Source organism: Syngnathus acus, chromosome 5 (assembly GCF_901709675.1).
Source record: "Syngnathus acus chromosome 5, fSynAcu1.2, whole genome shotgun sequence".
Taxonomy (NCBI): Eukaryota; Metazoa; Chordata; class Actinopteri; order Syngnathiformes; family Syngnathidae; genus Syngnathus; species Syngnathus acus.
In genome coordinates this window covers 4,090,521-4,118,513 of record NC_051091.1, presented here as the reverse complement: position 1 = coordinate 4,118,513, position 27,993 = coordinate 4,090,521, and the positions used below count along the sequence as shown (strand labels likewise).

The 27,993-nt window shown below is 43.6% G+C and overlaps 4 protein-coding genes across 4 annotated transcripts; 2 read left to right on the top strand and 2 right to left on the bottom strand.

Moving 5' to 3' along the window:
• Nucleotides 1-843: 843 nt before the first annotated feature.
• gata1a (GATA binding protein 1a) lies at nucleotides 844-3,476 on the bottom strand. The gene is made up of 6 exons (XM_037252381.1): nucleotides 3,326-3,476; nucleotides 2,557-2,775; nucleotides 1,903-2,385; nucleotides 1,562-1,707; nucleotides 1,351-1,476; nucleotides 844-1,275 (listed from the first exon to the last, which is right to left on the bottom strand). The coding sequence occupies exons 2-6, from the start codon at nucleotides 2,768-2,770 to the stop codon at nucleotides 988-990; spliced, it is 1,257 nt and encodes a 418-aa protein (XP_037108276.1). The 5' UTR covers nucleotides 2,771-2,775; nucleotides 3,326-3,476; the 3' UTR covers nucleotides 844-987.
• Nucleotides 3,477-5,545: 2,069 nt separating this feature from the next.
• hcfc1a (host cell factor C1a) lies at nucleotides 5,546-17,936 on the bottom strand. The gene is made up of 28 exons (XM_037252793.1): nucleotides 17,802-17,936; nucleotides 16,713-16,913; nucleotides 16,102-16,250; nucleotides 15,814-15,974; nucleotides 15,510-15,718; nucleotides 15,318-15,402; nucleotides 15,097-15,203; nucleotides 14,830-15,009; nucleotides 14,473-14,715; nucleotides 14,227-14,375; nucleotides 13,968-14,150; nucleotides 13,653-13,877; nucleotides 13,355-13,459; nucleotides 13,053-13,266; nucleotides 12,803-12,939; nucleotides 12,544-12,691; nucleotides 12,237-12,457; nucleotides 11,232-12,063; nucleotides 10,934-11,076; nucleotides 10,690-10,824; nucleotides 10,187-10,403; nucleotides 9,798-10,073; nucleotides 9,214-9,320; nucleotides 8,990-9,124; nucleotides 8,726-8,911; nucleotides 8,195-8,492; nucleotides 8,051-8,114; nucleotides 5,546-7,970 (listed from the first exon to the last, which is right to left on the bottom strand). The coding sequence occupies exons 1-28, from the start codon at nucleotides 17,806-17,808 to the stop codon at nucleotides 7,931-7,933; spliced, it is 5,157 nt and encodes a 1,718-aa protein (XP_037108688.1). The 5' UTR covers nucleotides 17,809-17,936; the 3' UTR covers nucleotides 5,546-7,930.
• Nucleotides 17,937-20,584: 2,648 nt separating this feature from the next.
• opn1sw2 (opsin 1 (cone pigments), short-wave-sensitive 2) lies at nucleotides 20,585-22,321 on the top strand. The gene is made up of 5 exons (XM_037252795.1): nucleotides 20,585-21,146; nucleotides 21,231-21,399; nucleotides 21,476-21,641; nucleotides 21,732-21,971; nucleotides 22,096-22,321. Exons 1-5 carry the CDS (start codon nucleotides 20,768-20,770, stop codon nucleotides 22,201-22,203), a joined length of 1,062 nt encoding a protein of 353 aa, XP_037108690.1. The 5' UTR covers nucleotides 20,585-20,767; the 3' UTR covers nucleotides 22,204-22,321.
• A 90-nt stretch (nucleotides 22,322-22,411) lies between these two features.
• LOC119123589 (blue-sensitive opsin-like) lies at nucleotides 22,412-25,365 on the top strand. The gene is made up of 5 exons (XM_037252796.1): nucleotides 22,412-23,036; nucleotides 24,090-24,258; nucleotides 24,338-24,503; nucleotides 24,578-24,817; nucleotides 25,107-25,365. The coding sequence occupies exons 1-5, from the start codon at nucleotides 22,658-22,660 to the stop codon at nucleotides 25,209-25,211; spliced, it is 1,059 nt and encodes a 352-aa protein (XP_037108691.1). The 5' UTR covers nucleotides 22,412-22,657; the 3' UTR covers nucleotides 25,212-25,365.
• The last annotated feature ends 2,628 nt before the right edge of the window (nucleotides 25,366-27,993 follow it).

Here is a 27,993-nt window from a genome sequence, read left to right as displayed (position 1 = left end):
ACACACCATAAACGAAACAAAAACAGTAAAAAAATGGATGAATTAAAAATTATTAGGCAGCCATCCTTGATAAATTTTTAAGTTGGGCAGTGCAACAACATATGTATATATATATATATTTATATGTATATATATATATATATATATATATATATATATATATATATATATATATATATATATATATATATATATATATATATATATACACTACCGTTCAAAAGTTTGGGGTCACAAAATTGTTTGGGTGACCCCAAACTTTTGAACGGTAGTGTAAATATTATTATAATAAAATATTATGAATTAAATATTATAAATGATATCTTATATTTGTATAAGATTATATATAATCTATGAATATAAGTATACATATATATTATAAGATTTTTTACATAGAAGATTATATATATAATCTATAAATAATTATCTAAATAAATATATACACTACCGTTCAAAAGTTTGGGGTCACCCAAACAATTTTGTGACCCCAAACTTTTGAACGGTAGTGTATATATATATATATATATATACACACACACACATCTGGGTGTGGTGAAATTTGTCTCTGCATTTAACCCATCCCCGAAGGGAGCAGTGAGCAGCAGCGGTGCCGCACCCGGGAATCATTTAGTGATCTAACCCCCCAATTCCAACCCTTAATGCTGAGTGCCAAGCAGGGAGGCAGTGGGTCCCATTTTTATAGTCTTTGGTATATATTGACAACCAATCATCCAATGTATTGTCCCCCAAATTGAAGATGTAAGTAAAAACAACTCTGCAAATTGTTTAGAACCAAATGACATGCTAATAGTGTTGCCATAGATGTTAATAATTTATGTTGCGCAATTTAAACTTCCCCCCAATTTTTTTTTACAGTGCAGACCGTGACATCACTTATGAATATCTTCACACCGTGAATAATCAAAAAGACAGTTACATCAAGTTTGCTTCTATTTACATCACCAGCTAGCCCGCACTCACCCTCATTCAAACTAACGTGGGCATCATGCCCAGGTTGCGGTGGTGCGGGTATGCTAAGGGAGCCGAAGCGTGCAGAGGCGATGGGCCGGGAATGAGGTGAGGTGCGGGGCTGTAAGTCAGGAGAGTCGCATGGCCGAGGGCAAAGGGCCCGCCGTTGTCCTCGGCGGAAAGCGACGGGGCGGCATCAGCGAACGTCTCCAACATGGCTGCCTTTTTACCTTTTTTGTTCTTGTTGGACACTTTCCTGTTGCGAGTCTGAATGCCGTCTTTCTTCATCGTGAGGGGCCTGTTGACCTGTGAGGAGAATTTGATGTGGGAGTTGCTGTAGGTGAAAGTACACAACTGCGGATACAAAGCGGAAGAACTCACATTGTGGAGTTTAAAATAGAGGCCACAAGCGTTACACACGGGCTCCCCGTTTGCGTTGCGTCTCCACAGTGTTGTCGTGCTTGTCTGACAGTTGGCACATTGTGTGCCTGCACGCTTGCTGACGATCTGAAAACCAAAGACCATTTGCTTTTTTAATCACTTTTTTGCCCACCACGAAATGCCCCTGTTAGCGTATAATATATAGCGATACCAATCTCTTCTTGGGTCGGATCAGAGGTCTGTTCTGGCCGTTCATCTTATGGTAGAGTCCGCAGGCATTGCACAGGTAGTGGCCTGTTCCATCCCGGCGCCAAAGTGGGGTTGCCGTGGCTCCGCAGTTAACACACTCTCTGGCCTCTGCTCAAACAAAGTCCAACTGTGAATGCGCGAAATCCACTTTGTTTTTTGTTTTTCATCGTGACCATAAATGTCAGTCATTTATATTTTAACGTTTTCCCAACCGAAATGACTTTTTAGGATTCCCCCCCCAAAATATATTTTTTTTACAGTCCATGTACATTAACAGCTTCAATACGATACGTTTGTTCTCACCTGGTGTGGATATTCTCAATTTGTTGCGAAGTTTTGGAGAGTAGGCGGGGCTTATCCAGGTACCGGGGCTGCTGTAGTAGTTGGCCGCGGCGTAGTCCTGAGGGCCCGTCATGTATGGACCGTAAGAGCTTAGCACGTGCGTGTGCGAGTGGGATGTCGGCGTATACATGCCCCCGACCGCAGGGGTCAGATTTAGAAACCCGTTGCAGGACGTCGGCCCCTCAAGTGGACTCATACGCTCGGCCTTGAGGGCCTCCTGAGGTTGAGGACTTTCTCGAAGTGGGGACGAGTAGCCATCCCTGGAAGGGGTGAGAGAGGAGGAGAGCCCCATGTACAAAGAGGTGGGGAATGTGCTTTTGCTCAGATGGCTGCCGCTCCAGGTGCTGTCGGGAGGATTGTAGGCCGAGCCCAGGGAGTGAGCGGTCGGCCCGTCCAGCAGCTGGAGGTTGCTGAGGAGACTCGGTGAGGTGAACGCTTGGCGCACTTTTGGACAGAACAGACGTCATGAAAAGTTGTGTGAAAGCTGTAATGATTCATCTACAAAATACAGAAACATCCACTTGGCTGTCTGGAGACAATATGTAGCTGTACGTTTAAACTTCTTAGCCATCTATAGAGGAAGAGGAGAAAAATAATTCAAGGGTGACCACTGACCAGAGCCGTTCCTATAGGTGGACGGTGTTCGATTCTGACTCGGGCTGGAGAAGAAGGAGGACAGGTTGGTGTAGTCTGCGTCCTGGCTGGAGAAGAAGGCATCTCCGTCCTCTCCTGGAGGCAGAAGACCGGATTCAGAAGAGAAGGCCGCCAGAGTATCTGAGCCCAGCAGCGATGAAGACACCCAGTGAGATGGCTCTGAAGACTCCTCCATGCTGCCTGCATGTACGTTACAGAAGGTATGAATGAGGGTAGGTATAAAATAAAATAAAATAAAATAAAATAAAATAAAATAAAATAAAATAAAATAAAATAAAATAAAATAAAATAAAATAAAATAAAATCACCCTGATGCATGATTACATTAAGTAATGGAAATTAGGCAAAATGTCACAACAAAAATACATTGACGTACATGAATCTACTGCATCCCAATAAATGTCAACAATTTAAATATGGAATTACTAGTAATTGCAGTGTCTGTTCGGGGTTTGATTTTATTTTATTATAACACAACATGTTGGCACAGAATGTTCAGCTGATAACTCATGAGCGCATAGGACAGCTACATCTGATGTATTGATACTATAAATATGTCAATCAGAGCCGATCAAAAGAGATTATGTTCAATAACAGAAATTACAATATACATGAAAGTACACATGCATCCAGCATCTACGATTTGTATCAAAAGTTCAACAAGTGACACTTGACATGCAAAAACAAATTTTAGTCAGCAGACATTGGTGACAGATGTGAGTTGACCTACCTTAAGCGATGTAACTGTTAAAGGAGTTGAAAGTTGAGCTGGGCGCAAATGTTTGGTACAAAGTGTGTCCTGTTAGGTCGAGGGTGCCACAACTTGACGGACCTTGCCTGAAAAAAAAAGTTTCTCCCACCAGCAGTAACGTTTAGGGCCCACAGGGTGTGGGAGGGATTGGGGTCAATTTTCAGAGAGACACACCTCCAAAAAAAGATGCAGAAAAAAATATTAAAAAATACTACAGACTTAATGTTTGTAATTAAGACATTAAAATAGAAGTCTATAATCTCCAAATACATTAATGCAGATTTATTTTTGTAGTTTCAACTGTAAAGTGCAATATTATCAAATAATCCAATAAAATATGTATCCAGAAGAACACAAAAATCCAAATGTTTTAAATCATCCTATTCAATGATGGAAACAAGCATGCAGATTATTATGAGAATTTTGCCATGTACATTTCAAATATCACTGAGATGCCTCTCTCTAAAGGTTCACAGTGAGTTTGACTGACAAGTGAAGAAAACAAATATTCTAAGTAGGCGACAAAGAATGATTTTTCTCTCATGGCAATGCAAAGCACTGCAGTGAGATGTGGTGTGATAGGACCCGTCATGGAGATGCACAAGTCCGCACTATGGCGGCCATTTGATAGTCAAAGCAGTGCCCGCGACACTCTCTTCTCTTTGTTCATTTACAGTTTTCAGGGAAATTAGGGACCAAAAAAGTTTACGCATTTGTGCAAAGTACGGCAATTCAACCACAGTGTTAAGTTTAAGCATGAGGTTACACGGGAGAAAAGAGAAACTACCAATCAATGTGTATAACCCTCAACCTTTGGATATTTATCTAAACAATTGAAAACAAAATAAAATAAAACAGCAGTTTGTTTTCTGTATTCAGAGGGCTATGTTGCTTAGCATACCGGGTTAGCATTTTTTGCAACAGTTCTTCGGGATTGAACCATTTAGATGAGGCTAGACTTTAAAATAATTATCCAAGGGTATAATTTTCCTTTAAAAGTCTCCATTTTAATTGACACTGAGGAGGTAGTTTATTTTTATTAGATGATTATTATCATGGTACCTTAAAAACAGGTTAGAGCTGTATCACTCTTTTGACTGGCACCGACCTAATTCCTAAAACAATATTGAACGGAAACAAGACTCAGAAGGTTGAAAGTGTGTTATGCCGAAACATGCAATGAATGTTTTACATTTTAGCTTTTTAGGGCCGATGGTGCTCATATGCTTGAGTACCAGAGTGGAGTGGTGAGCATGTGTGAGTGAGATGAGCCAAACTGGGCAGGGATGTGGCTTGTGCCGCTGTGCGAGTGGGCTGCTCCGCTTAGATAAGTGCTTATCAAGATCATAGGAGGAGGCCAGGAATCCAACCCTGTCACACACACAGGGCAGTAAGTAACGCCCGAACTTTTACGTAAAGCATGTGCAAATACATGGGCAACAATCATTTACTGCCACACAAAAACACTCCAATTTGGGTTGACACGGTATCGTATAATTTGGATGCTATGCATTTGTTGGGGATGGCACTTGCGTTTGCGGTGATGTGTCACTGGTAAAATGCAGAGGACTGCCAAACAATTCCTAGGAAATCAACTTGTGTGGAGGCAGTGCTCTTATCTCTGCCACACAGGGCCTACACACACACACACAACTATGACACATTACTCTTGAGGCCTTGACTTTACTTCAGGGGTGTCAAACTCGTTTTTTTCACGGGCCGCATTGTAGTCATAGCTTCTTTCGGAGGGCCATTATGACTGTCAACCCAAATAAATGTATGAGCACCTCATATCATATACAGTCGTAAAAAGTAAAAACTGGTCATATATTTAAAAAAAAAAGACATTAAAAGTGAAGACAATTTGCAATTCTAGTAATGACACGAATTCGATGCACAATTTGTCTTCGCGGGCCACATAAAATGATGTGGTGGGCCGTATCTGGCCCCCGGGCCTTGAGTTTGACACCTGTGCTTTACTTACTTCCAAAAAGCAAGTAAACCTGCTTTTTCAAAATCTTGAGCCAACTATTTAAATGAACACTTGCAGCCTTCTGGTGTATTGATGCCATTTTTAAGTTATTTGCTGTAGTTTTCAATGTGAGCTCGCCATATAATCGGTACCCAGACCGGTCGGTGCAGGTGGTCATGTTGCGGCCACCGATAGGCCGGAACGGTAAAAATGAGAACGCAAGCTCATCTGTTTACCATGTTTATTTTTTGATGATAAAAGATACATTACTCCCTACAGTACAAAAAAAACACACATTTGAAAATACAGGACATTTCCAGGTAACTTGCGATCGGCCGAGAAAAAAACTCGCAACGACTGCCGGTGCTGAGAGCACCACTCGTGGAGGGAAGAGTTCAAACACGTCTCGGCATTGCTGATGGTGACCTATCTAACAAGGGTGCAAAAAGAGTGACCCTGCAAAGGTACTGAGGAACCAAAGGACACACTTGAATACCATGTGAAGAGAGCAACAAACTTATTCAATGTTTTTTTTGTTTTTGTTTTGTTTTTCCTTGTAGAACCTTCAGCGTTATGAATCTAACTTAAGGCATCACTACCAAAATACACTGCTTTTGCATGCATGTCTAGTTTTGTTCAACGGACACACTGACACGCACAAAAAATAAAATAAAAAAGGATGCATATGAAGACAAAGTTCAGCCAGAGAAAGAAACCGAGCGAACCCACAAACGGTACTTTAGATGCGAGCGGAGCCAAAAGGTGACATGTGGCCAGTATCATCACAACAGAGATGGATGACCTTGCTAAAACAACAAACACGTGCAGTGAGACTACACGTCTCAGTACAAGTTGGCGCTGTAATGTACTGTCGGAGAATCGTCTGGACACGGGCAAATCGGAAAAGAATCAGCGAGACTATAGAGATCTTTGTATATAGAACTTTTTCTTTCATAGTAAATACACAAAAAGGCAATGAAGAGATGACCAATATGTAAAAGGTTTGTCACAGGTAATTCTATAAAAGGCCAACGTGATTGTTTGATGTTTTGTTTTATTCTTGCTCTAGGAACGAACTAATTTACAAGTGAGTGTGCACTCTGGCTATGTAAGCTCGCCTGCTCAAGACAACCTCATTCAAAGTCAAGCACGGGTCACACCTCAAAGATGACGGGCACGCCCTTTGCATCTTGAAATACAGAGTCGTGAAAGGGGAAAAACAAAATTAAAATTTATTACATGGATTCACATACATCGATAGGATCGGGGAATATGCCTACTAACATAATTTGACATTCTACCAAAAAAAAATAATAATGAAGAGGTGAGACACCACATTCATGAGCTTAAAAAAAAAAAAAAAAAGCATAGGACAACTGAGTGGGATGTTAAGGGGGTGGTTATGAATCCCGTCAAACTCCTGTTTGGCAAACAAAGCAACACACAAGCATCGAGAAAGGTGGAGTAAACAAAGTAAAATCTCTCCCTGGGTCCACTTTAAGTTCCCTTCAGTCCTATAACTTCTGCAGTTCTACTTGGAACAAATACGTACAAAAGTCTTGCTCTTTCCTTCCCACCTGTTAACAACAAGCAACCAACTGAATGACAACTTTTAAAAATATAGTGGCAACTTCAACATGGCCACCCATCTGCCCACAAACACAATCTATTGGGGGGAGGGATGAACAATAGATACAAAAAAAGAAAGAAGTGATTAAAAAAAAATGCACACAACATACACAGTGGGGGAGGGGGGGAGCTTAAAAATACAAAAATAAACTACACAAAAAGATCTGCACCACAGTTTGCTAATTTTTGGGAAAGATTTTGCAATTATTTGTGTGTGTGTGTGAATGCGTGCTGCAAGTCTCAGTCGAAGCAAAGTTCAAGGTTGATTCTCTCGACAAATTGTCATTCTTTTTTCCTGACCACATCCGGATGCCTCTTGGGGTGAAAAGCACAGTGACAATGTTACCAGGAGTCCTGTAGCATCACAACTCAACGGACTTGGGTCCCGATGAAGCAATTTAGAGAAAACAAGAGAGAGAAAAAAAAATGTCCTCTCGTTAAGGACAAGTGCTTTATTTGACTCCATACCGATTTTTCCTCTCATCTACTCTAATGCCTCCACAACCTTGATCCATCACTGTACATTTTTTTATGTAGTCTCTCTCTACATCCCCCAGGATTCACAAGAAAAAAAAAAGTAACATAGCGCTCAGTCTGGCTCCCAGTTTGTGAAAGATGTAAATGCTTCTCTATACTGCTATACTACTGAAACAAGCCCCCCAAAAAAAAGCAAAGTTAAAATGGCGGAACGGGGATTTGACTGAAAAAGATAATGTGCTTCTAACGTTATGTCGCGCTACAAATATCACGGCCAACAGAACATGGACAAAAGAGGGTTTTATCTACAGAAACATCTCAGATTGACTTTAATCTCGGCTTCGTTTGGGTGTTCAGCCTCCATTGCGGTCTGGTCTGAGACTTGAGGATAGAGGGGGGATGCGATTAGGATGACATTGAGGGTGAAGAGGTCTTCCTGATAAAAAGGACAGCAAGTAGGCAAAGAACAAAAACAAAAAAAAAAGGGGGAAGGTCTCTGGCCAACCTCACTGGTCCGTCCTTGCTTTCTTTGGACCAGTAGTCTTACTGGAAGAGCACACAAAAGCAGAGCAAGTCTTGATGTCAAGTCTTGATTTTTACCTTCCATGGCGCAAGTAAGTACTTACGTATCAGGAGAGGTGCCCGGTCTTTTGGCCGCCGGTTTTGCAGAGGCACCGTCTTTGCCAGATTCTACAAAGCACAATGCCGGTTAAAGCACTGTGTCCAATCTTCTACAACGGAGGCATAGGTTTGAAAATTGCGGTCCTCACCCTGCAGCCATCGAACTTGAGTGGCTGGACCGTAGCCCTTCTCGTTTCGGGCAGCGATGCGGAAGATGATGGCCGGCTTGGTGGTGTAGTCGATGTGGGCGTTGGACAGGCTGGAAGACTGCACCAGGCAAGAGGGGTTGGGTCCACAGTACACGCGCATAAACGCCAACTGGGCCGGGGTGGAGGCCTTGGCCTCAGCTGTCTGGTTGCTCTGGATTGCCAAGTACACCGAATACTCAATGATCTTGCCTGACGTCACAGAGGGCGGCTCCCAGGTCAGGTGAGCGCCATCGGGGCTCTGTGTGACACACAACAGTTGCACTCTTATTCCCCAGATATGCCAGAGAGATACTACCTCGGTGGAGCATTCTAGATATTTTGTCATCAGGAACACTTTGATTTGCTCAGGACCATTTGCGTCTCAGCCAAAACATTTGGAAACAAAAAACTCTAGGAAGACTCTGAACAAAGCAAAGTTGAATTGCATTGAAAACAAACAAATGACTAAAGTAAAATAGGTTGTGACTTTACCTTGCTGATTTTGATGGCGCACGGTGCGCCTGGGAATCCCGGCAGGCAAGTCTTAAAAGCGGATATCTCCGAGAAGGCTCCGCGGCCACACGCATTGATGCCAGCAACGCGGAACTTGTATGCTGTCCCGGGCTGAAGCTCCATTTTCTTCATCTGACCGTAGTCTGGAATGACTCCAGAATCGTCCTTATGGGCACAAGACAGATGTGAAAAGTACTTTGTAAGACATTGAGGCATAAAAAGGTGGCTTCAGAAGAGACTTACATCTCCTTGAGAATCATCTGCTGGCACGTAGAAGTGAGTGACAACCATATTTGTCACTTTGACAATTCCAACATCAAACCATTGGTTCTCTTTCTTCACAGCAGGCTTCACGGGGGTGGGCTGAGGGGCTTGCTTCTATGTACAAACAAAACGATAACCATTCAGTCAATGCAGATTCCAGATTGCATTCTTGCCAAGAAAGGTCAGCAAGACACTTCACTCACCTCTCCCTCAATGCCATTGGCTACTTCAGCTAGCGCAGCTGCGGCTTGCAACTTGGCTGGACTGGTCACCGACACAACCGGTGCAAATGTACTCGAAGGAGCAAGTGCTGTGGATAAGTAGTAGCAAGAGAGGAACCGTGAATACAGTTTTTTAATAAAACATCAAGCAGGATTAAAGGAAAGAAAGAAAGAAAGACAGAAAGAAAGACCCTTCATCTTAAACCGAGCACGAGTGAACCGTCATGCAGTGTGTGGAATAATACTACAACAATTTTTCAGAACGCCTGACCATCAGGAACGAGTTTTGAAGCGATATGAAATGTAGGTGGTGAACGGTGTCAGAGATTTAAAACATCCAGGTGAAAATAAATAATGGTCTGTGTATGAAGGTAATATATAGCTACGACAGCCATGGAAATCTTTTTCTTTCTCCTTGTCAATCAATTGTGGAACATTGACTTACGCCTCAACTTCAACTTATGCTTCCTGATAAGAACACTAGGTGGCGGCATTTTTGAGATTCAACAAGTTGGCAGGTGTACGAGCCAGGTTTTATGCCCAACTCGTGTGCGGCGGGGCCTTACTCTCAGCGGTGGTGCGTGGCAGTAGGGCGGCCACAGCACTCGTTACTGCTGCAGCCATCTCGCTGTGTCCGTTGCTCTCCACCGAGGGGTCGTTGAGGCTGTCAGCAGGAGCGAGACCCTCGGTGGGCATGCTTGTGTCTACGGCACCCTGCTGGGCGGCAGCCTGGGCCTCCTGAAGTTGCTGCTGCTGCTGAACCAGCGCCGCAAGGTCCTGCTGTGTCAGCATGATGGGAATGGTGGTGGTTTGCTGGCCTTCTCCGGCTGCATCGCTTTCGTCTGCACAAAACCAATTGGTGTCTGTATCTTTAGACAGCCGCAGCATCTATGGCTTTTGAAAAATGTAGGATAAAAATTCAAAGGCGCGGCTGGGCCGAGTAAACAAAACTCACTCATCACAGCTTGCTGTGCAGCCTGGAGGACGGCTTGTATGGCCAGGGCCTGAGCTTCTTCAGTTGCCGCTGCCTGAGCAGCGGCCTCTGCCGCAGCTGTGACAGCTAACTCCTCGTCCGATAGCCCTGTGACCATCAGCGTGGCCCCCTGGCCCTCAGACATGAGCTCAGATGGCAGGTTCAAGGTTGTGGCTGTGGCTACGGCTGCTGCGTCTCCCTGAAAAAAAAACATCACAGCAATCAAAGTGTCAATAGGACAGCCAAATTCTAGTTTGCTTTTATGGTTAATAGGATTCATGTAACCCAAGCACAAGGGGGGTGGGGTGGATTTCCATCAAAGAAACAGTTCTATTCATAAACAAACATTTTATCTGGTCTCCATATTTTCAGCCACCATGGTTGGGTCTGGAACATACGTCATGACAAATGGGGTAACCATACAGTACATAAATTGGCTGTGCTCATCTTTGAACAACACAAGCGTCGTGAGACAGTTGACTTACTTCTGCCTGAGTTTCCATCGGAGTGGCTCCCTCCTCTGCTGGTGCATCTTCTGCTGATGCAGTCGCTTCAGTCTGCATGGGTTCTTCTGTGGAGCTGGCTTCGGCGCTCACCCCCTCTGTGATTGATGCGATCGACTGAACAAAAATGGAGGAGCAGAAATCATCAACGACAAAACCAAACGTTTTGAACCCGTTGACAAGAGTCAGGCTACAATGGTTTGCTAGGTCTGCGTGTTATTCTTACAGGTACGGATGGCCCAGGTGCTGGCGTGGACTGAGTGACAGTAGTGATGGCCCTGCCCTGGGTGGTGTTAACAGGTGCTGCAGTGGAAGAGGCTTCTTCAGTGCTGCTGGTGCCTTCAGTTACCTCATCTGTCTGCTGGGCTGCTGAGAGATGCACAAAGACACTCGTCCTATTTGCAGTCAAACCAAAAGCAAATCACATGACGCAATTTCACGTCTTCAACCGACGGGTGAAAAATAATCGAATGCATCGCGTGTAGTGGGAAAGCTGTTGTTATGGTTTGCCAGTTTTAGTATACCTGTGCCTTCTCCTGTCTCAAGACTGCTGGTGGCAGTGGTGGCGGTGTTGGTGGTACCAGTCTCATGTGTTTCGCAAGGTGGGTTAGAGCAAACTCTTTGAACGGCATTGGTTGCTGAGCTGGTTTGGTCTCCTCCCATGTTGGAAGTGGCCGTCGATGGCGTGTTGGTTGTCCCGGTCTCGTGGGTTTCACAAGGCGGATTAGAGCAAACCCTCTGCACTGTGCCGGTGGTCTGGCTTTCGCTCATGTTGGAGGACGCCTGGGTGGATGTGTTGGTGGTGCCGGTCACATGAGTCTCGCAGGGCGGATTGGAGCACACCTGCGGAATTCCGCCGCCCATGCTGGCTGATGCTGTGGTTGCTGTGTTGGTTGTGCCCGTTTCATGGGTCTCGCATGGCGGGTTGGAGCACATGAGGAGAGCAGGCATATTCGATGAGGCCGTCGTAGCCGTGTTGGTGGTTCCCGTTTCGTGGGTCTCGCAAGGAGGGTTTGAGCAGACCTTCCCTGCTCCCATTGGAGCGGAGGAGGTGGTGGCTGTGGCGGTGGTTCCCGTTTCATGCGTTTCACATGGCGGATTGGAGCAAACTTGCTCTACGCCCATGGTAGCAGACGAAGTTGTGGCCGTGTTAGTCGTGCCTGTTTCATGCGTCTCACATGGCGGGTTAGAGCAGACCAATGTTACGGTCCCAGACCCATCGCCAGCAGCTCCAGCCTCAGAAGAGCTGGGCTGCTCAGAAGTGGGTGACGCCAGGATCGACACTGGCAGATCCTGCACTGGCTGGGCTTCAACGCCACTGGGAGTTGTGATCAGAGTGACCTGAGTGGGCTGGTTCTGGGATGGGGGAACCAAAGAAAAGTATTACAAAAACAAAACAAAATTCAATCAAACACTCTTCTTGGTACCTTATTAAGAGCAGCTCATTTGTACTTTCAGAATTGAATCAACATTTTCACACTGTACTGAACTTCCATTCGCATAACTGAAAATATGGAGGCATATTTCACCTGCACTGTGATGGTGGACGCGGGCAGTGTGGCTGCCGACGCTAAGGTGGTCTGGGCGGCAGACACAGTTATCGCAGGTGAACTGATGACCTGATTGGACAGGGTAGCAATGGTGCCCAATGTGGTGATGGGCGTAACCAGAGATGCGTTGGTAGTGTCCACAGTGTTGCCGGCCAAGCTTGTGGAGACTGTACCAGTCACTGTGCCAAGGGAGGTCACACCTAAAAATATAAAAGGACAACAAAAGTATGATGAAGAGGCTATACCAAAAAAAAAAACGTAGAAGCAACTACAGTTATTGTCATACCAGTTGTTCCCTTGACAACCAGGGTTGTGACAGTGGGTTTAACAGCAGACACGGTCACTGGCGTAACAAGTCGAACGCCGCCAACTGTGCTCATGGGTACAGTGCGCAAAATTGTCCCTGGCTGTCCTGGCGCGCCCTTCAAAACCACCTACGAACAGAAGAGTCAGGGTGAATCGTTTTGTACATACACAGCACATGCTACACAGCAAAACTAAATACATACTAACTAATGTTTCGATCAGGTTTTTCATGCGTGTACCTGTGTCAATCCTTGTTGGCCAGCTGCCGTTCCGAGCTTGGGTACTGCAGTGATAATTTTGCCAGGTGTTCCAGTGGTCATCACCTTAGTTGTAAGGATTGTAATGGGGGTCTTCATTCCAGTACTGCTTGTTACACCTACAGGACCGAAAACAATGCATTACATCAAGCTCTAAGACTTGTGTCGCTTGCATTTGTTGAAAATTTCAATACAGTCATTTCTCTGCTGTCCAAATTTTTGGAGTTCAGACCTGTTGCTCCTGGTTGGGTCATAATGGCTGACATGGGGATGGTTTTAATAATAGTAGGGCCCTGTTTAGAGGCATTTGATACGCCACTGATGTTAAGAATCGTGGGCTTGTTTCCAGCGCCTCCGGCCTGGGAGGTGGTGATGATCGTGGCAGGCTTCCCATCCGCAGAGGTCACCAACTTCAGAATGGTGCCGGCTGGCAGAGGACCCTTTGCCTGGGCAGCGACAGGGAAAATTTGCAAAATATCAGGAGAGCCATTTTGTGCCCACATGAAGAGTTTCTCAGCACTACATAGAGTCTACCTGAAGTATTTGAGTGAGAGGGTTGGTGGAAGCCTGGCCTGTGACTGCTGATGTCTGCACTGGTTTGGTTTGAACCACAGACATCATCTTTCCAAGGTTGGAGATCTGCCGAAATAGGAGCGAGACAATTCAATTCTTTGCTGAACGCGATTGTCACGACGATAAATAACATCACTGTCGGCGAACATTTCTCCATCCAACAGTGCTCATGGGACATGATTTTCACGTGACGAGGCAAAGCTTAGCCCCTTTTATGACTTCTAGCCATTCCCGGTTGTGAAAAATCAAATTTTCTCACCAGAGTGCCACCGCTGCCCATGGTGAGAGGACTCTTGACCAAGGCGATGGTCTTGGTAACTCCTCCCATCACAGTGGTCACCACCTGGGCCTGCTGAGCCACAGTGACTGCACCAGACTTGTGCACAGTGATGATGGGCCTGGTGGTAGTGGTGGGGGAGGATGTACCGGCTGTGCCCACTTGAGCTGCAGCAGTCTTCAGCATGCGCGTGGCAGGGTTGCTGACCTGTACGCACACATTTATTTCAACAACCTTTGGTCAAGACTGCTTGACGTACTTTTAAAAACGGTTCTTTGTTTGTCTCTCAATACGTACCATGACTGGGGAAGCAACTTTTACTGTGGTGGTGCCAGGGGAAACAGCGACTGTTTTGAGAATTGTGGCACCTGCAGGAACATTGAGTACTGTTCCACCAGATGCCGGCGGAATCTTCTGTGTTGCTGCGGCTGCAGCAGCTAATGCTGCCATGCCGCTCATCTGAGGGCTACTTCCAATTGGCTGAAATCAGAAGATGTTGGCAATAATTGATCATTTGGTTGTCGGAAACTCTTCTGATGTGCATATCTGGTCATACCGAGCCTTGGGTGGCCTGGGCAGGCACAACCATTCTGACACCAGGAGGAAGGGAGGTCACAGTGACGGGAGATTTCCCAGGCTGGCTTGGGCGGACTGTAACGACAGATGCGCCTGTCGCAGATTGCTGGGCAGCAACCTTCAACACAGCTGTAAAACAAAAAAGATAAGATGCAGTAAGCCTTTATGTACTACACATTTATAGCGCTTCCCTTGGGAGCAAAAAAGGAGGAAGCATCAGTCGTACCGGCTTGCGACAGAGTCTGTGGAGAGGGTGCGGCAGCAGCCAGAGAGGGACCTTTAGGAGAGGTGATGGGTTGCGAGGGGATTGAGCTCATGACCGGCGAGGCCGCAGCTGGTGTTGCGGGGATGTCGTATTTCTGCAGCTGCAACAAGTATGTGTCTGCAGTGGAAACTGCACCCCAGCTCACTTCGAGGGAGTTGGTATTGGCACGAACCAACTGCACCCGAGCAGGGGCATGCGGCCGCTCTGGTTGCATGGAGGATTTATAAATAAATAAATGAGGGGGGGGAAACAACAACAACAAACGTTTTGAATAAGGCAAGACAATGAATTTTTTTTTAAACAAAAGTGCACACATACCGGTTTCTAGATACCAGAGGTCTTTACAACAAACTTGGTTGTTCCATGCTTTACGGTATCCATCCCGGCCGCTCCAAACATAGAGTCTGGAATTGATAGCCACAGCACAGTGGCCAGCACGGGCCCTGGGAATGTTGTCTTCAAGGGTGTCCATCAATACTGTCTCCCAGCACATAGAATCTAAAGAAAAAAATGTAAACCAATCAACAACTCAATTCAATTCAATCAAGATTTCTTTTAAGAAAATATACTTGCAGTCAGACCTACCGAGATTCAAGCAGGCGAGGGTGTTTGTGCATTTCCACTCTTTCTCATGTGTGGCCACTTTGACATCATCCATTACCAAAGGAACCCATCCGCCAAAAACGTACATCCTGTACAGTAAACACGACCACAGTTTGGCAACATGGCACAGAAGGCTGGCAACGTTAAAATAACTTAACGGAAACCAAAGAGTGTGTGGTAGGAAGGAGCATTAATTGTCTCACTTATTTGTGATGGTTGTGGCAGAGTGCAGACTCCTAGGAAGAGGTGCTGTGCCGCTCACTGATGGTTTGTTCCATGTTAGGGTATCTAAAGTTAACAACAAAGTAGTTAAGTGTAACACAGGCAAAAAAGAAAAAAGCAATTTATCATTCTTTGAGTATTTTTAAATTTAATAAAAGAAGTTCTAAACCTACCAATGTCAAGAGTCCACAGATCTCCAAGGCGACATCCACTCATTCCCCCGTAGATTATCAGTCGAGATTTTCTACTTGTCTTTTCTGTGTAAACCACTGCAGTGTGGCTCTCGCGAGGAGGAGGCAGGACTCCATATGTGATTGGAATATCCCACGCAACGACGCTGGACCCAGCACGAAGCTCGAGTATGTACAAATCATTCAGGTATCTAGAGGAAGGAAAAAAAAAAAAAAAGAGACCCCTGCATCAGTCATGGGTATTTTGCACACTAACATACAATGCCAAACACTTTGAGGGCACTACCTGGGAATGTTGTTTTTTGGGTCCTCACTGTCATTGGCAAGTCCACCAAATAAGTAACATTTGTTTCCCACCAGGGAAAAACTGTGACCAAGACGTGGACAGGGAGGAGGGCCATTTTTGGGGTTTTTTGCTTTCAGTTTTTTCCACTCCCATCGGCTGGCCTAAATCAGACAGTCACAGCTAGGTTTTTATTTCCATTTCCAAAAACACATTTTGGCGAGAGTATGTGATTAGGACAGGACATGCAAAATGTTTTTTTCCCTTTTTTTTATGAAAGCGAAAACTTACCTGTAGTTCGTAGAGATCATTGCTGTACTTTCCATATTCCACCATACCACCAAACACCAGTAATCTTGTGCCATCACAGACAAATCCATATGCAGCACAGCCAGGTGGAATGTCACCACGGACAGCAGGGATAAACCACTGGTTGGTAGCTAGGAATTAAAAACACAGTGGAATAATTACACTATTGTACACCCCACTCGGTAAAATTATGATTATCCAAATTAAATTATTTTATTTGATCAACATTTTCACTGGGTACGTTTTATATTTAACAAACCAATCGCTACAATGAAGTAAAATGCAGAAAATACAGGTTCAGCAACTGTTACTCCTTTTTGGACAAACGCGAAACGAGAATCTTCCATTTTACTTTAGCCCGCCTTTTTTAATAAGCCATACGGATCTTTGGCCAGCAGGGGGCGATATGTACAGAAATTTGAATATCTTGTTTAGGCCTGCTGCGGCCTGTGCCCGCTAAAGTTAATCTTTTGCGAAAGTTTTTGCCGTGCCTACGCGTACGCTTTATCAATGATACAATGTTCAAAAGCGAAGCTCATATTCCGAGCACACACGTTCAATGAGCAAAGTTATACGTGTAAAATTAATCTTACCGGTATTGTAGACATGTAATTCATCCACTATCCCCTCGTTTCCTCCGCCAAAAACAACCATCAGCTCCTTGATCGCCACGGCTCTGTGTCCATGTCTGGGCCGGGGTACAGGACCCGACCATCCGAGGACCCGTTTCCACCGCGGTTGCAGAACCGACACCGAGGTCCCAGTCACCACGGAACCAGGGACAGACATGACTTCTGTCGAAAAACAAGGAAACAGGGAATTTCGTACGCTGATGCGATGACTGTATACAGAAAAATTAGAGCGAGTTAACGTGATAAGAATACCAACTTTTCCACAGCGCCAAACTTCATTCGGTGCGCCCGAGTCGAGCTTGACTGTTAGCTTTGTTAGATGAAAACGCTTCCCAAAAACGGAAGCCAAACGACAGCATCGGGTCACCTCTACAGATGAATACTTCGCGGACCAGGTCAAACAATAATACTGTACAATTATGAATAAATAACCACCCGATTATCCACGGTTGGCCTTAGTTGTTTCCAACCATTGAATTCGACCCATGGAAGCCGCCATCTTGTAACCAAACAAGCCCCCGCTAACGATAGTGCCAGTCTGAAAAATGGCGGAAGCGAATGAAAGGGGAAAATACACGACCACCGGCTGCATGAACAGAGCGACATTACAAATTACAGTAACTCACAACAAATAGCAGACGACCACGCACAATGATATGTACCGCTACAACTCAGATGTAAATCACAGATGAAACTTATGACCACCAGTCGGCTTTTTTTTCATGCCTCTCTGGGAGTCGCCATGTTGTAGCTAGCAAACTTAGCATTATCTAGGGCGCTTCCGACGCATTCGCTAACAGAGGAACACACGATTAAAGTTGGAACAACACAGAGGATTGCAATAACCAAATGCCTTGTCTGATCATTCATTATGTGTTGTGTATCAAAACATAAACTTGAGACATTTGCTGTTAAAACCTCGCTTGCGATAGCGGCTCGCGGCTCAAACCCAAAAGTGTTAGCTTGAGCGGCTAGCATCTGTCAAAGCGTCGCAATTTTTTACAATTAAATGCAAAGTATTTTCACAATGTTCTAATATGCACAATTTACCTGACATAAACAAAGTTGCAACAAAACTCGTGGAATGTAGCCAAGGCTAATCGAACTGCATAAATAGAGTGTTATTGTGCTTCATGCCGTCAGTGGAAGCAGCCATCTTTTCACAATCGGCCTACTTGTGCAGCTCCCACAAGAAAAATGGCCGGGCGGTTTGTCACAACAAAACAGTACAAACTCAAAACGGGGATATCCTTGCAATATTCACCTACCTAATCCGATGCAGTATTTGCAAAAGTACTGATGGGTGGTCTTATCTTGTGGTAATAATCCAAATTCATTCGATTTGCGAAGAAATATTTCCTCTCATGCCTGCCTGGAAGCTGCCATCTTCTTGACAACCAGAGGCGGAGGAAAATGGAGAGAGTTGGCGTCACCCAAAGCAAACATGGCGACGGAGAACAACTTGCTGACTATGTTGACTACAAATTAAAATACAGTTTGTATTTACCACACTCAATCGGCGAACAACGACGTGTGCGAAGAGTATTTTTTATAAGAAGTCGAAATAAATAGTATGCCAACGCTCAACTACGTACAAATAACTACAGCGTATTTCTATAATAGTTCGAGGTTTATTGTCCCTTACTAAAGATGGCGACATCCGTTTTCTTTCCTGGTCTTGCAGTGGATTCTGTTTTCACACCACTCTAAACTCATTCACACATGCGCAGCAATTCACAATACTCTTATTCCATCTTAAATATAAAAACAATCACTCGTTTATTGAAAAATAAATAAATACCACGCCCACATGTAGTGTAGTTATGGTTACGCCTTCCGTCGGTGTATATTATTGTCCGTTCACATTAGTATTAGTAAAACCGCATCCTTACATTAAAAGCTTTTAAAAACAAGAACAAAAATGGAACAAAATAAAGAAAGCGACATTCTAATGTACTAGACTCCATTGGACCTTACCCCTATGATCTTATATTGATCATGCTAAATTTACATATTTTAGATGGAATTCTTCAATTGCCTATTCAAAGTTTATTAATCTATGATTTATCAACTTGATCGATACAGCGTTGTATACATGTAGAGGGCACTTAATTTAGAGCGTCACTAGGACTGGTCAACTTGAAAAATTACGATCTACTACTAAAAGAAGTATGTATAAAGTGATTCTCAGTCAATATTTGCAATATGATATTTGTCCGTTAAATGTCAGGCTTCCTCCTCTTACCTCTTGCACTACCGTACCGTATAACTGGTGTATTCGGGACATTAAATTGATTTTTTTTTTTTTTTTTTTTAATAAATCTATTTCATGCAACATATTGTTCATGGTTTGGCCTTATTTCAATGTTTGCTCTAATCTTTTAAGAGAAAAAAAGTATGTTATCCATCTTCATCAATCAATCTTCCAGTGTGATTTGAAATGGTAAAATAAATACTAGTATATAATATACTTACACAAAATGAATACTACTATAAATTTTATAATAGCAATTTTAAGTTATTGTTTTGAAAGTAAGTATTTGACAAATAACATTTTTATGTAATATTTGCTACATGTTTAATATACTGGACATAGTACATTACCTCTGATAAAAGATAAGAGCACAGCTATTGAATTAAAGTGTATCTTTGTGACTGAGCAAAATGCTAACAGCCAAGCAAACACACGCATGCACAAATTACTCTTAGGAAAGTCATGGGTTAACTCAGCAGTTTTTGCTCCTTCCTGTAGTTTCAGGTATTCATACAAGCATGAGACCAGCGGGTTGAACAGGTCAGTGGTCACAGAGAAAAACCTTGATCTTATGCACTGCGTTGAGCTTCCTGTAACGGTTTATGTGGAGTAAGAGCATTAGGGAGCAACCATGAAAGCAACTTTGAAACCCTAAAGAGCTCATGATGTAGGCCTATAAGCCAGGGAGTGTAAGAAGACTGGTCAAATCCTTCCGCCCAGACAGGTACGACAACAGGGGGGGGCATCTTGATTGCTGTGAGATGACGTGGAGAAGAATGGAAACAAAAGTTTTCATGTTTCTTAGCAGAACAAAGAGCAATCATTTCACAAATGTTGAAAGGGATCACAGAATGGTCAGTTGTAAAACGAGCCGACCAAATCAGATACCTGTAAGTCTTTATGATCCCACAGTGGGGACTTTCACTTCTTATAGCAGCACATGATATTTTGTGAAGTTATTACAATTCTTCAAATTAGCATTCTCACTGTCTTGAGCGCTCATTAAACCCTCGAAGGAGGCAAAGCGCCAAAGAGGCAACACAAATCTCACGTTAAACCAGAAGAGTGGATTAGACAGGGCTGGAGCGAGTCAGATTAGAAGATTTGATGCAGTTGCAAACCAGATTAGCAGGCAAAGACCTGCTCTGTGCTCCCCTAAGAAAATGGGATTAACCTGGTTCAAGTAATTTGCACTTGAGAACTAGAGTTCAGCATTTATTTGTCGAACCGGGTTCCAAACGTTTTGACAATGCATGGGTACGTGCTCCTCGATTGGAGTGTACCATAACCTAATGATGAAAAAGACTGGGATACTTGACACAAACAACATATATCAATTGATATTGAGGTAATATGACGCAATGTGACCTACAAATTATCAGCGGTGTGATCCAGTGACATGGCCTTTGACTTCAGCCACTCCCAAAATGCAGTTTAACCTATTTGTCAACACACGCACGACAGGAACCGCTAAATGAATTACGTCAGTTAATGCAAACTTAAATGTTTCAGCCAATTATAGAAGTAATTCATCCTATAAAGTGATTTCCTTTGCACTTTGTATAAATGGTCCTCCATGAGGGACCGAGTAAGACATTAGGGAGGCTGCTGGTGTTGCAGCATTCATTTATTTCATTTGATTTAGAAATCCGTACATCTGTTATTTAGTTTCATTCCTTCACCACACTTGATTGGTTGAAGCACATCATAAGCGAGGAAGCGGAGCGGTGTTTTTGGCTCCTCTGAAAACAAAAAGAGCAAAATGCGGGGACTTCGGAACAACGAGCTGCCAGAAGACTTCTACATACCTATCCCTCTGGACACCAACAACATCACATCGCTGAGTCCGTTCCTGGTTCCTCAGGACCATCTGGGGAGTGCCCTCACTTTTTACGGCATGGCTGTTTTCATGTTCTTTCTTTTTGTGACGGGAACGTTCATCAATGTCCTCACCATTGCTTGCACCATCCAGTACAAGAAGCTCAGGTCCCATCTGAATTACATTCTGGTAAACTTGGCAGTAGCGAATCTTATTGTGTCATGTGTGGGCTCTTCCACGGCGTTCTGCAGTTTTTCATCAAGATATTTCATCCTTGGAGCATTGATGTGCAAGATTGAAGGTTTCATGGTGACACTTGGGGGTGAGCTGAAACCTACTTTTGAAATATACGCAAACATGCATGAATTTCAATTCTTTGTTTAAGAGCCTTCTTTTGTCCTACTAGGTATGGTAAGCCTGTGGTCTCTTGCTGTGATTGCCTTCGAACGATGGCTGGTCATTTGCAAGCCTCTGGGAAACTTTGTTTTTAAACCGGACCATGCCATAGCTTGCTGTGTGTTCACCTGGGTGTTTGCAGTAATTGCCTCGGCCCCACCGCTTTTCGGATGGAGTAGGTCAGTAGCGACGGAGTTTCACACTTTGTAGTCAGTGCGCAAACAAAAGCAGATTGAGATTGTCTGATTTTCGTAGATATATTCCAGAAGGCCTGCAATGCTCCTGTGGGCCCGATTGGTACACCGCAAATAATAAGTACAACAACGAATCCTATGTGATGTTCCTCTTTGGCTTCTGCTTTGCTGTCCCCCTTGCTACCATTATCTTCTGCTATGGTCAGCTGCTCATTACAATGAAAATGGTAAGAAAAATCACTCATTGGTTCCTGAGTTGTGATGGATCACGATTTGGCTTGTAGCGCTAACCAAATGTTTTGTCTCTTTCCGCACAGGCAGCTAAAGCCCAGGCTGAGTCTGCCTCCACTCAGAAAGCAGAGAAGGAAGTGACCAGGATGGTGGTCATCATGGTTTTTGGCTTCCTGGTGTGCTGGCTACCATATGCGAGCTTTTCTCTTTGGGTTGTCTTTAACCGCGGGCAAGTCTTTGACCTGCGAATGGCCACCATACCTTCTTGCTTTTCAAAAAGCTCCGCAGTCTACAACCCGATCATCTATGTTGTCTTTAACAAGCAGGTCTGTTTGATTTTAAACATCCAACCTCTTCTAGTCACGTAACAACAATAATATTAATTGTTAGTCGAAAAGCTTGAGCCAGGTCTTCTTGTACTCATCTTGTTTTTTCTTTGATCCATAACAGTTCCGGTCATGCATGCTGCAGATGATGGGAATGAGTAGTGGGGATGACGACTCATCATCATCGACAACATCTTCAGTAACCGAAGTCTCCAAAGTTGCACCTGCCTAGACGGTGTTGATATTTATGGCACTAAAGAGTCATTCAATTGTAAATAACTATAAATGCATGTTTTCGCAAGGTCCAAAAAAACTACAAAAAAATTAAAGTAATGTGCTTTTGCAACTTTTCTGAACTCTACAGAATTTTTACTATCTTCGTGATGTTTTCTGAAATGAGATTTGGTAGTGACGACTATCAGTCACTTACTAGTGGGCGTGATGTGCGTGAACTGCCGCACATATGTACGCCTGTACGTTCCCTTTTTGGGCTTAAAACAAAGCTTTAAATCCCTCCCTTAATCCAATTAAGTGAAGCCTAAGTAACATTAAAAGTTCCTACAAATAGAGCTTTTGGTCACAAATACAGAGCTATCCAGTCGTCTTCACTCGAAAAAAATCGTGACCGTTGTTCTTTTTCTTTTCATTTAATTTTGCCCATAACATAAACCTACTCGGGTAGAGAAATGAGAAGGAAATCTCCCATGGAGCTCCCAGATGACTTCTGGATCCCTGTTCCTTTGGACACCGACAACATTACTTTGTTCAGCCCATTCCTGGTTCCCCAAGATCACCTAGGGAGCAAGGCGATTTTTTATTCCATGTCAGCATTTATGTTCTTGATATTTGCCATTGGCACAGCCGTCAATATCGCCACTATTGCATGCACCGCTAAATATAAGACGCTACGATCTCACCTGAACTACATCCTGGTAAATTTGGCTGTGGCGAACGTCCTTGTCGCCTGTGTGGGCTCCTTCACTTGCTTTTACTGCTTTGCCTTCCGATATATGATTTTGGGACCACTTGCCTGCAAGATTGAAGGATTTACTGCAACTCTTGGGGGTAAGTAACACATCCATCCATCCATTTTCTGTACCGCTTTGTCCCCACGGGGGTTGCGGGCGTGCTGGAGTCTATCCCAGCTATCATCGGGGAGAAGGCGGGGGACACCCTGAACCGGTTGCCAGCCAATCGCAGGGTACACAGAGACGAACAACCATCCGAACTCACGCCTACGGGCAATTTGGAGTGCTCAATCAGCCTACCAAGCATGTTTTTGGGACGTGGGAGGAAACCGGAGGACCCGGAGAAAACCCACGCAGGCCCGGGGAGAACATGCAAACCCCACACTGGGAGGGCTAAAGGTGAAATCAAACCAGCGCCCTCTCAACAGTGAGGCGGACTGCTAACCAGTGCTCCACTGTGCCGCCGCAGAGAATACGTACATGAAAATAAAAATAAAATCAATTACTGTGAGAAATTAGGGAAAAAAAGTATTTTACAGGAAAGAACAAAAATCCATAGTAGGCCTGTACTATAAGAGTATAAGTGATAGCCACAAGCGATACGCTTCTGTCTCTTCTTCTGAGCCCTTCCAACTATACCTCCACCTCGCACAAGGACTCCTCTTCCTTTGTGACAGGTGCTTTTAGTGATTGCGTACTGATCAGGGAGTTTTATGGCTAAAATAATGGACTTCTTGAATGACATCTGTATTAACTATTTTGCAAAAGGGTCGCAAAACTGTGTTAATCCAGTGAGAATGTGTTAACACGTTTGCATGAGGTGTCTTCTGCTCTGCTGAAATGGTGATGATGAAGACTGAGAGGTTCCCAGTTTTTTAAAACAGGTCAACACAATCAATAAAAACTGTAATTGCGCGTACCAACCATGAATTCATATTAACTGTTCCTAGCCACAACCACCAAACATATAAATAAAAGGAATTGGGAAGTACAGTATCATTGATGGTAAATTTAAAAAAAAAAGTTAAATAAATGAATAAAAAATAAATAAATGAATAAAGTGGCCGGGCCGACTGTGCCAAGGTCGGCTTTAGTACATTCAAATTGACATGGAAAGTTATGCGTTTCCCCCCATTTTGTCTTCTTACAGGTATGGTAAGCCTTTGGTCTCTGGCAGTGGTAGCTTTCGAAAGGTGGCTGGTTGTGTGCAAACCTCTGGGAAACATTGCCTTCCGATCTATTCACGCTATTGCTTGCTGTGTAGCAACTTGGGTTTTTGCTTTGATTGCCGCAGTTCCTCCGCTGTTCGGGTGGAGCCGGTAAGTACTTGAAAATAAACCTGGCTTTATAAAAATATTGTGTTATCATGCACGTATAGTAATGGTTGTCTGTCTTCAGGTATATCCCTGAAGGAATGCAGTGCTCTTGCGGTCCGGATTGGTACACCACGGACAACAAGTTTAACAATGAGTCCTATGTGATGTTCCTCTTCTGCTTCTGCTTTGCAGTACCGTTCGTCACAATTGTTTTCTGCTACTCACAGCTACTTTTTGTGCTGAAATCTGTAAGTTACGTGTGACTTCATTTCCTGCCAACCATTGTCGAAAAAAAGATCCATCAGTGTCTCTTATTGAGCAGGCCGCAAAACTCCAGAGTGAGTCGGTTTCCACTCAGAAGGCAGAGAAGGAGGTGACCAAGATGGTTGTCATCATGGTACTGGGCTTCTTAGTGTGCTGGATGCCGTATGCCTCATTTGCCGTTTGGGTCACCAACAACCGTGGGCAACCTTTCGACCTGAGGCTGGCCACCATACCTTCCTGTCTTTCCAAAGCCTCAACCGTCTACAACCCTTTTATCTACATCTTTCTCAACAAACAGGTTATTCTCATGTTACATCGTCAACGTGTTCAAATCCCTGCCTTACCACACAAACAACAATGTCTTTATAGTATTTACAAACGCACGCAGTACAAAAGTAAAAAATGTTTAATTGTAATCTATTTAGGTATTGAAAAACAATTTAGTTTACACTGTGATGTATTGCAGCTACAGCTGTTGTGAAAGCGCTTTATGAATAAAGTTGTATTGTATTGTATTGTATATGAGTGTTGCAAAGAAATGAAGCACATCCACCTAGCAATGTTCTCATGTTGCTTCTTTCTTTCAGTTTCAATCTTGCATGAAGGGGATGTTGGGGATGAGTAGAGGAGATGACGATGAATCTTCAACAAGTCAGTCAACCACTGAAGTCTCTAAAGTTGGACCTGCTTAAATTGTTCAATGATAGACTTGCACAATATAAACAATATGAATTGCAATATAGTATGGCACTGTCAAAGAACAAAAAACATTTCAAAATGATGTGTATAAATGCTAGAAAGGCCCAAAAGACCTTCAGCAACCAAATAAAAATGTTGGCATTCAAAGTTGTCTGTCTTTTTTTGTTCTTTATTCATTTAAATCTCATTTTTTACTGAAGTATTTGCAGACGTGTACCTCTTGATGGCGCTATATTACATGCATAAGGAATTCCCATCCAAAGTACATGGACATAAAACGAACCTAGAAGATGATAGAAAGACAACTGACAACAACAAGTAAGCCTTTAATAATTTGCAGAATTAGGTTGAATTTGAATCAATTCTGACCTGTTACAAGCAACCCTGAATCATGGTCATGATTTTAATCCACGAGTTGTTGTCCTAAAATAAGGCAGTCCACGCTTGTTTACTTACTAACCGAGTATATTTTTTCACTTTACAGCCAAGTCTTTCCAAGAGATTATAACCTGATATCAAATTAAATGTGCCGGCCTGTCACATCAGTGTAAAAACAAAACAAAACAAAACAAAACAAAACAAAACAAAACAAAACAAAACAAAACAAAACAAAACAAAACAAAACAAAAGTGTCATTAGTTTCAAATATATTTGTTAATTGCTGATCCTGAAGCGTCTCAAAACTCTTGGTGGTAATCGGGAGCAAATCTGAGTTCTGCTGGTAGTGAACTCTTACTGAACTGGAATAGTTCAGAACTAGCGGAATTCCAGATTTACCCTCGAAATGTCAGAGTTCAAGCGTCAACTCCAGTTTGGGCAGTCAACAAATAATAATTTGCAAGAAAAAAACCCCTATGCAGATAAAATTGCCTCAGAACCTTTCTGCTAACCAGGTAATTAAATACCTCTGCACAATAAGTCACTAACGCCAGGATGGCTTTGGACCTTCTCTTAATATGGTAGGTGTAAAACTAACAAATACAGAATAAAAAATGATTAAGGTCTAACGTTCACAAAAATAAATGGCGGCGCAGTCGTCAATGTAAACAATTATAAATAGTTGTGCTTTTCAACAAATTCTCTACATTCAAACACTAATCTATCATGACTCATTTAAAACATACTTACAGGGAATTTACAACTTGCTTCGTCTACTGACTATACTCTGTATGGGTAGGAAGCTCTAATTTCCGTGACTGGACCAAAACACTCAAACTATAAACTCCGGAATAAATAAAAATAATAAATAAATAAATAAATAAATAAACTCAAATCTTCCACCCCTCTTAAAAGCATCCTCATTGCACATGAAGTCCTCAACAGTCCATTAGCACCATCAAATACGCAACCTGTCCAAGAAGCGAACATCTGAAAGGCACATAATTAACGGATCAATGAACTTTGCCAGGATGTCGGGTCATCCTCATTCCGGAGAGATTAAATTGTCAGACTTAATTACACTTTACCAATCAGTTCTGTGGATGGAACTTCTTGACCATATAATCTGCCTTAGTCGGTTTGGGCATTAGAGTTCACCTGGTCACCCAGATTTTTTAGAAGGTAACAAAGTTAATCCATCCATCCATCCATCCATCCATCCATCCATCCGTCCGTCCGTCCGCCCGCCCGTCCGTCCGTCCATCCATCCATCCATCCATCCATCCATCCATCCATCCATCCATCCATCCATCCATCCATCCGTCCAAAACACAAACTCCAGCTGAATCAGCCACTACAGGTTAATTAAAGGCCATATCATAAAAATGTGTCTTTAAACGTGTCTTAAATGTTTCTACTGAGGTAGCAGTTCTAATATCCATTGGTAGGGCATTCCGAAGCTCTGGAGCCTGAATAGACCAATTGACCACTCCAAATTGTCCTTGAGTTTGATTGTGAGTGTGAATGCTCATTTGGTTGGCAACCAGCTCAGAGTGTACCCCGGCTATGGCCCAAAGTCAATAGGTATCGGCTCCAGCACGACCCTCGTGAGCATCAGCGGTTCAGAAAATGGACGGATGGTGCTAATCACCTTTATACTTGGCCCTTTCCGTGAGGTCAATGACGTGAGTATTACGGGTCAGAAGGGCGTTGAATGATCCTGCTTTCCAGAGGGATTATTCAAAAGTCAGTAACTACAACTGTCACTCACTTATTTTGTCATGCTGTTGGAAGCAATGTTATTGAGTAGTGGTTATCCCCTATAGCAGGGTTTACGAACCTGATAACCGTGAGCACCAAGTCGCCTTAGGGACCACATGTAGCACAGAGGCTAGTAAAAAAAAAATGGATCAACGGTGATGGGATATTTTTATTTTCTTGGAATTTGTATAAATTCGGAAGATGAATGAATTAATGGCTGCGGCACGATGTAAAGCTGGTTAACACGTCTGCCTCAGTGGAGAGGTAGTAGGTTTGATTCCGGATCCAGTGTGTAGTTTACATGTTCTCCGCGTGCCTGCGTGGGTTTCCTCCGGGTGCTCTGGTTTGCACCCACGTTCCAAAAATATGCATGGTAGGCCGAATAAGCACTACAAATTGTTTGCATGTGTGATTGATGTATGCCCTGCGATTGGATGGCAACCAGTGTCCGCCGCCAACTGCCCGAAGCCAAGTGGAATAAGCTCGTGGACGACGGCGCCCCCCGTGAGGTTAAGCCCTTCGGTAAATAGATGGATAGCGTTAATCACCCTAACCCTTTATCCATGAGGACAATGACGTCAGCGTTGCGGATCAAAAGGGCATTGAACAAGCCTGCTTTGAGTTGACCTCTCTTTT

What these genes read in the sequence shown, in the direction of transcription:
- gata1a (XM_037252381.1), bottom strand. Translation starts at nt 2,770, where the DNA reads ATGGAGGAGTCTTCAGAGCCATCTCACTGGGTGTCTTCATCGCTGCTG. An exon ending in CACCTATAGGAACGGCTCTG is followed by an intron (nt 2,386 to 2,556) that starts GTCAGTGGTCAC and finishes TCTGTCCAAAAG; the next exon opens with TGCGCCAAGCGTTCACCTCA. An exon ending in TCCGACCCAAGAAGAGATTG is followed by an intron (nt 1,477 to 1,561) that starts GTATCGCTATAT and finishes TTTGGTTTTCAG; the next exon opens with ATCGTCAGCAAGCGTGCAGG.
- hcfc1a (XM_037252793.1), bottom strand. An exon ending in GGTTGTCAAGGGAACAACTG is followed by an intron (nt 12,458 to 12,543) that starts GTATGACAATAA and finishes TTATATTTTTAG; the next exon opens with GTGTGACCTCCCTTGGCACA. An exon ending in CAGATGATTCTCAAGGAGAT is followed by an intron (nt 8,912 to 8,989) that starts GTAAGTCTCTTC and finishes TGTGCCCATAAG; the next exon opens with GACGATTCTGGAGTCATTCC.
- opn1sw2 (XM_037252795.1), top strand. Translation starts at nt 20,768, where the DNA reads ATGCGGGGACTTCGGAACAACGAGCTGCCAGAAGACTTCTACATACCT. An exon ending in TTTCATGGTGACACTTGGGG is followed by an intron (nt 21,147 to 21,230) that starts GTGAGCTGAAAC and finishes TTGTCCTACTAG; the next exon opens with GTATGGTAAGCCTGTGGTCT. An exon ending in TGCTCATTACAATGAAAATG is followed by an intron (nt 21,642 to 21,731) that starts GTAAGAAAAATC and finishes CTTTCCGCACAG; the next exon opens with GCAGCTAAAGCCCAGGCTGA.
- LOC119123589 (XM_037252796.1), top strand. Translation starts at nt 22,658, where the DNA reads ATGAGAAGGAAATCTCCCATGGAGCTCCCAGATGACTTCTGGATCCCT. An exon ending in ATTTACTGCAACTCTTGGGG is followed by an intron (nt 23,037 to 24,089) that starts GTAAGTAACACA and finishes GTCTTCTTACAG; the next exon opens with GTATGGTAAGCCTTTGGTCT. An exon ending in ACATCTTTCTCAACAAACAG is followed by an intron (nt 24,818 to 25,106) that starts GTTATTCTCATG and finishes TCTTTCTTTCAG; the next exon opens with TTTCAATCTTGCATGAAGGG.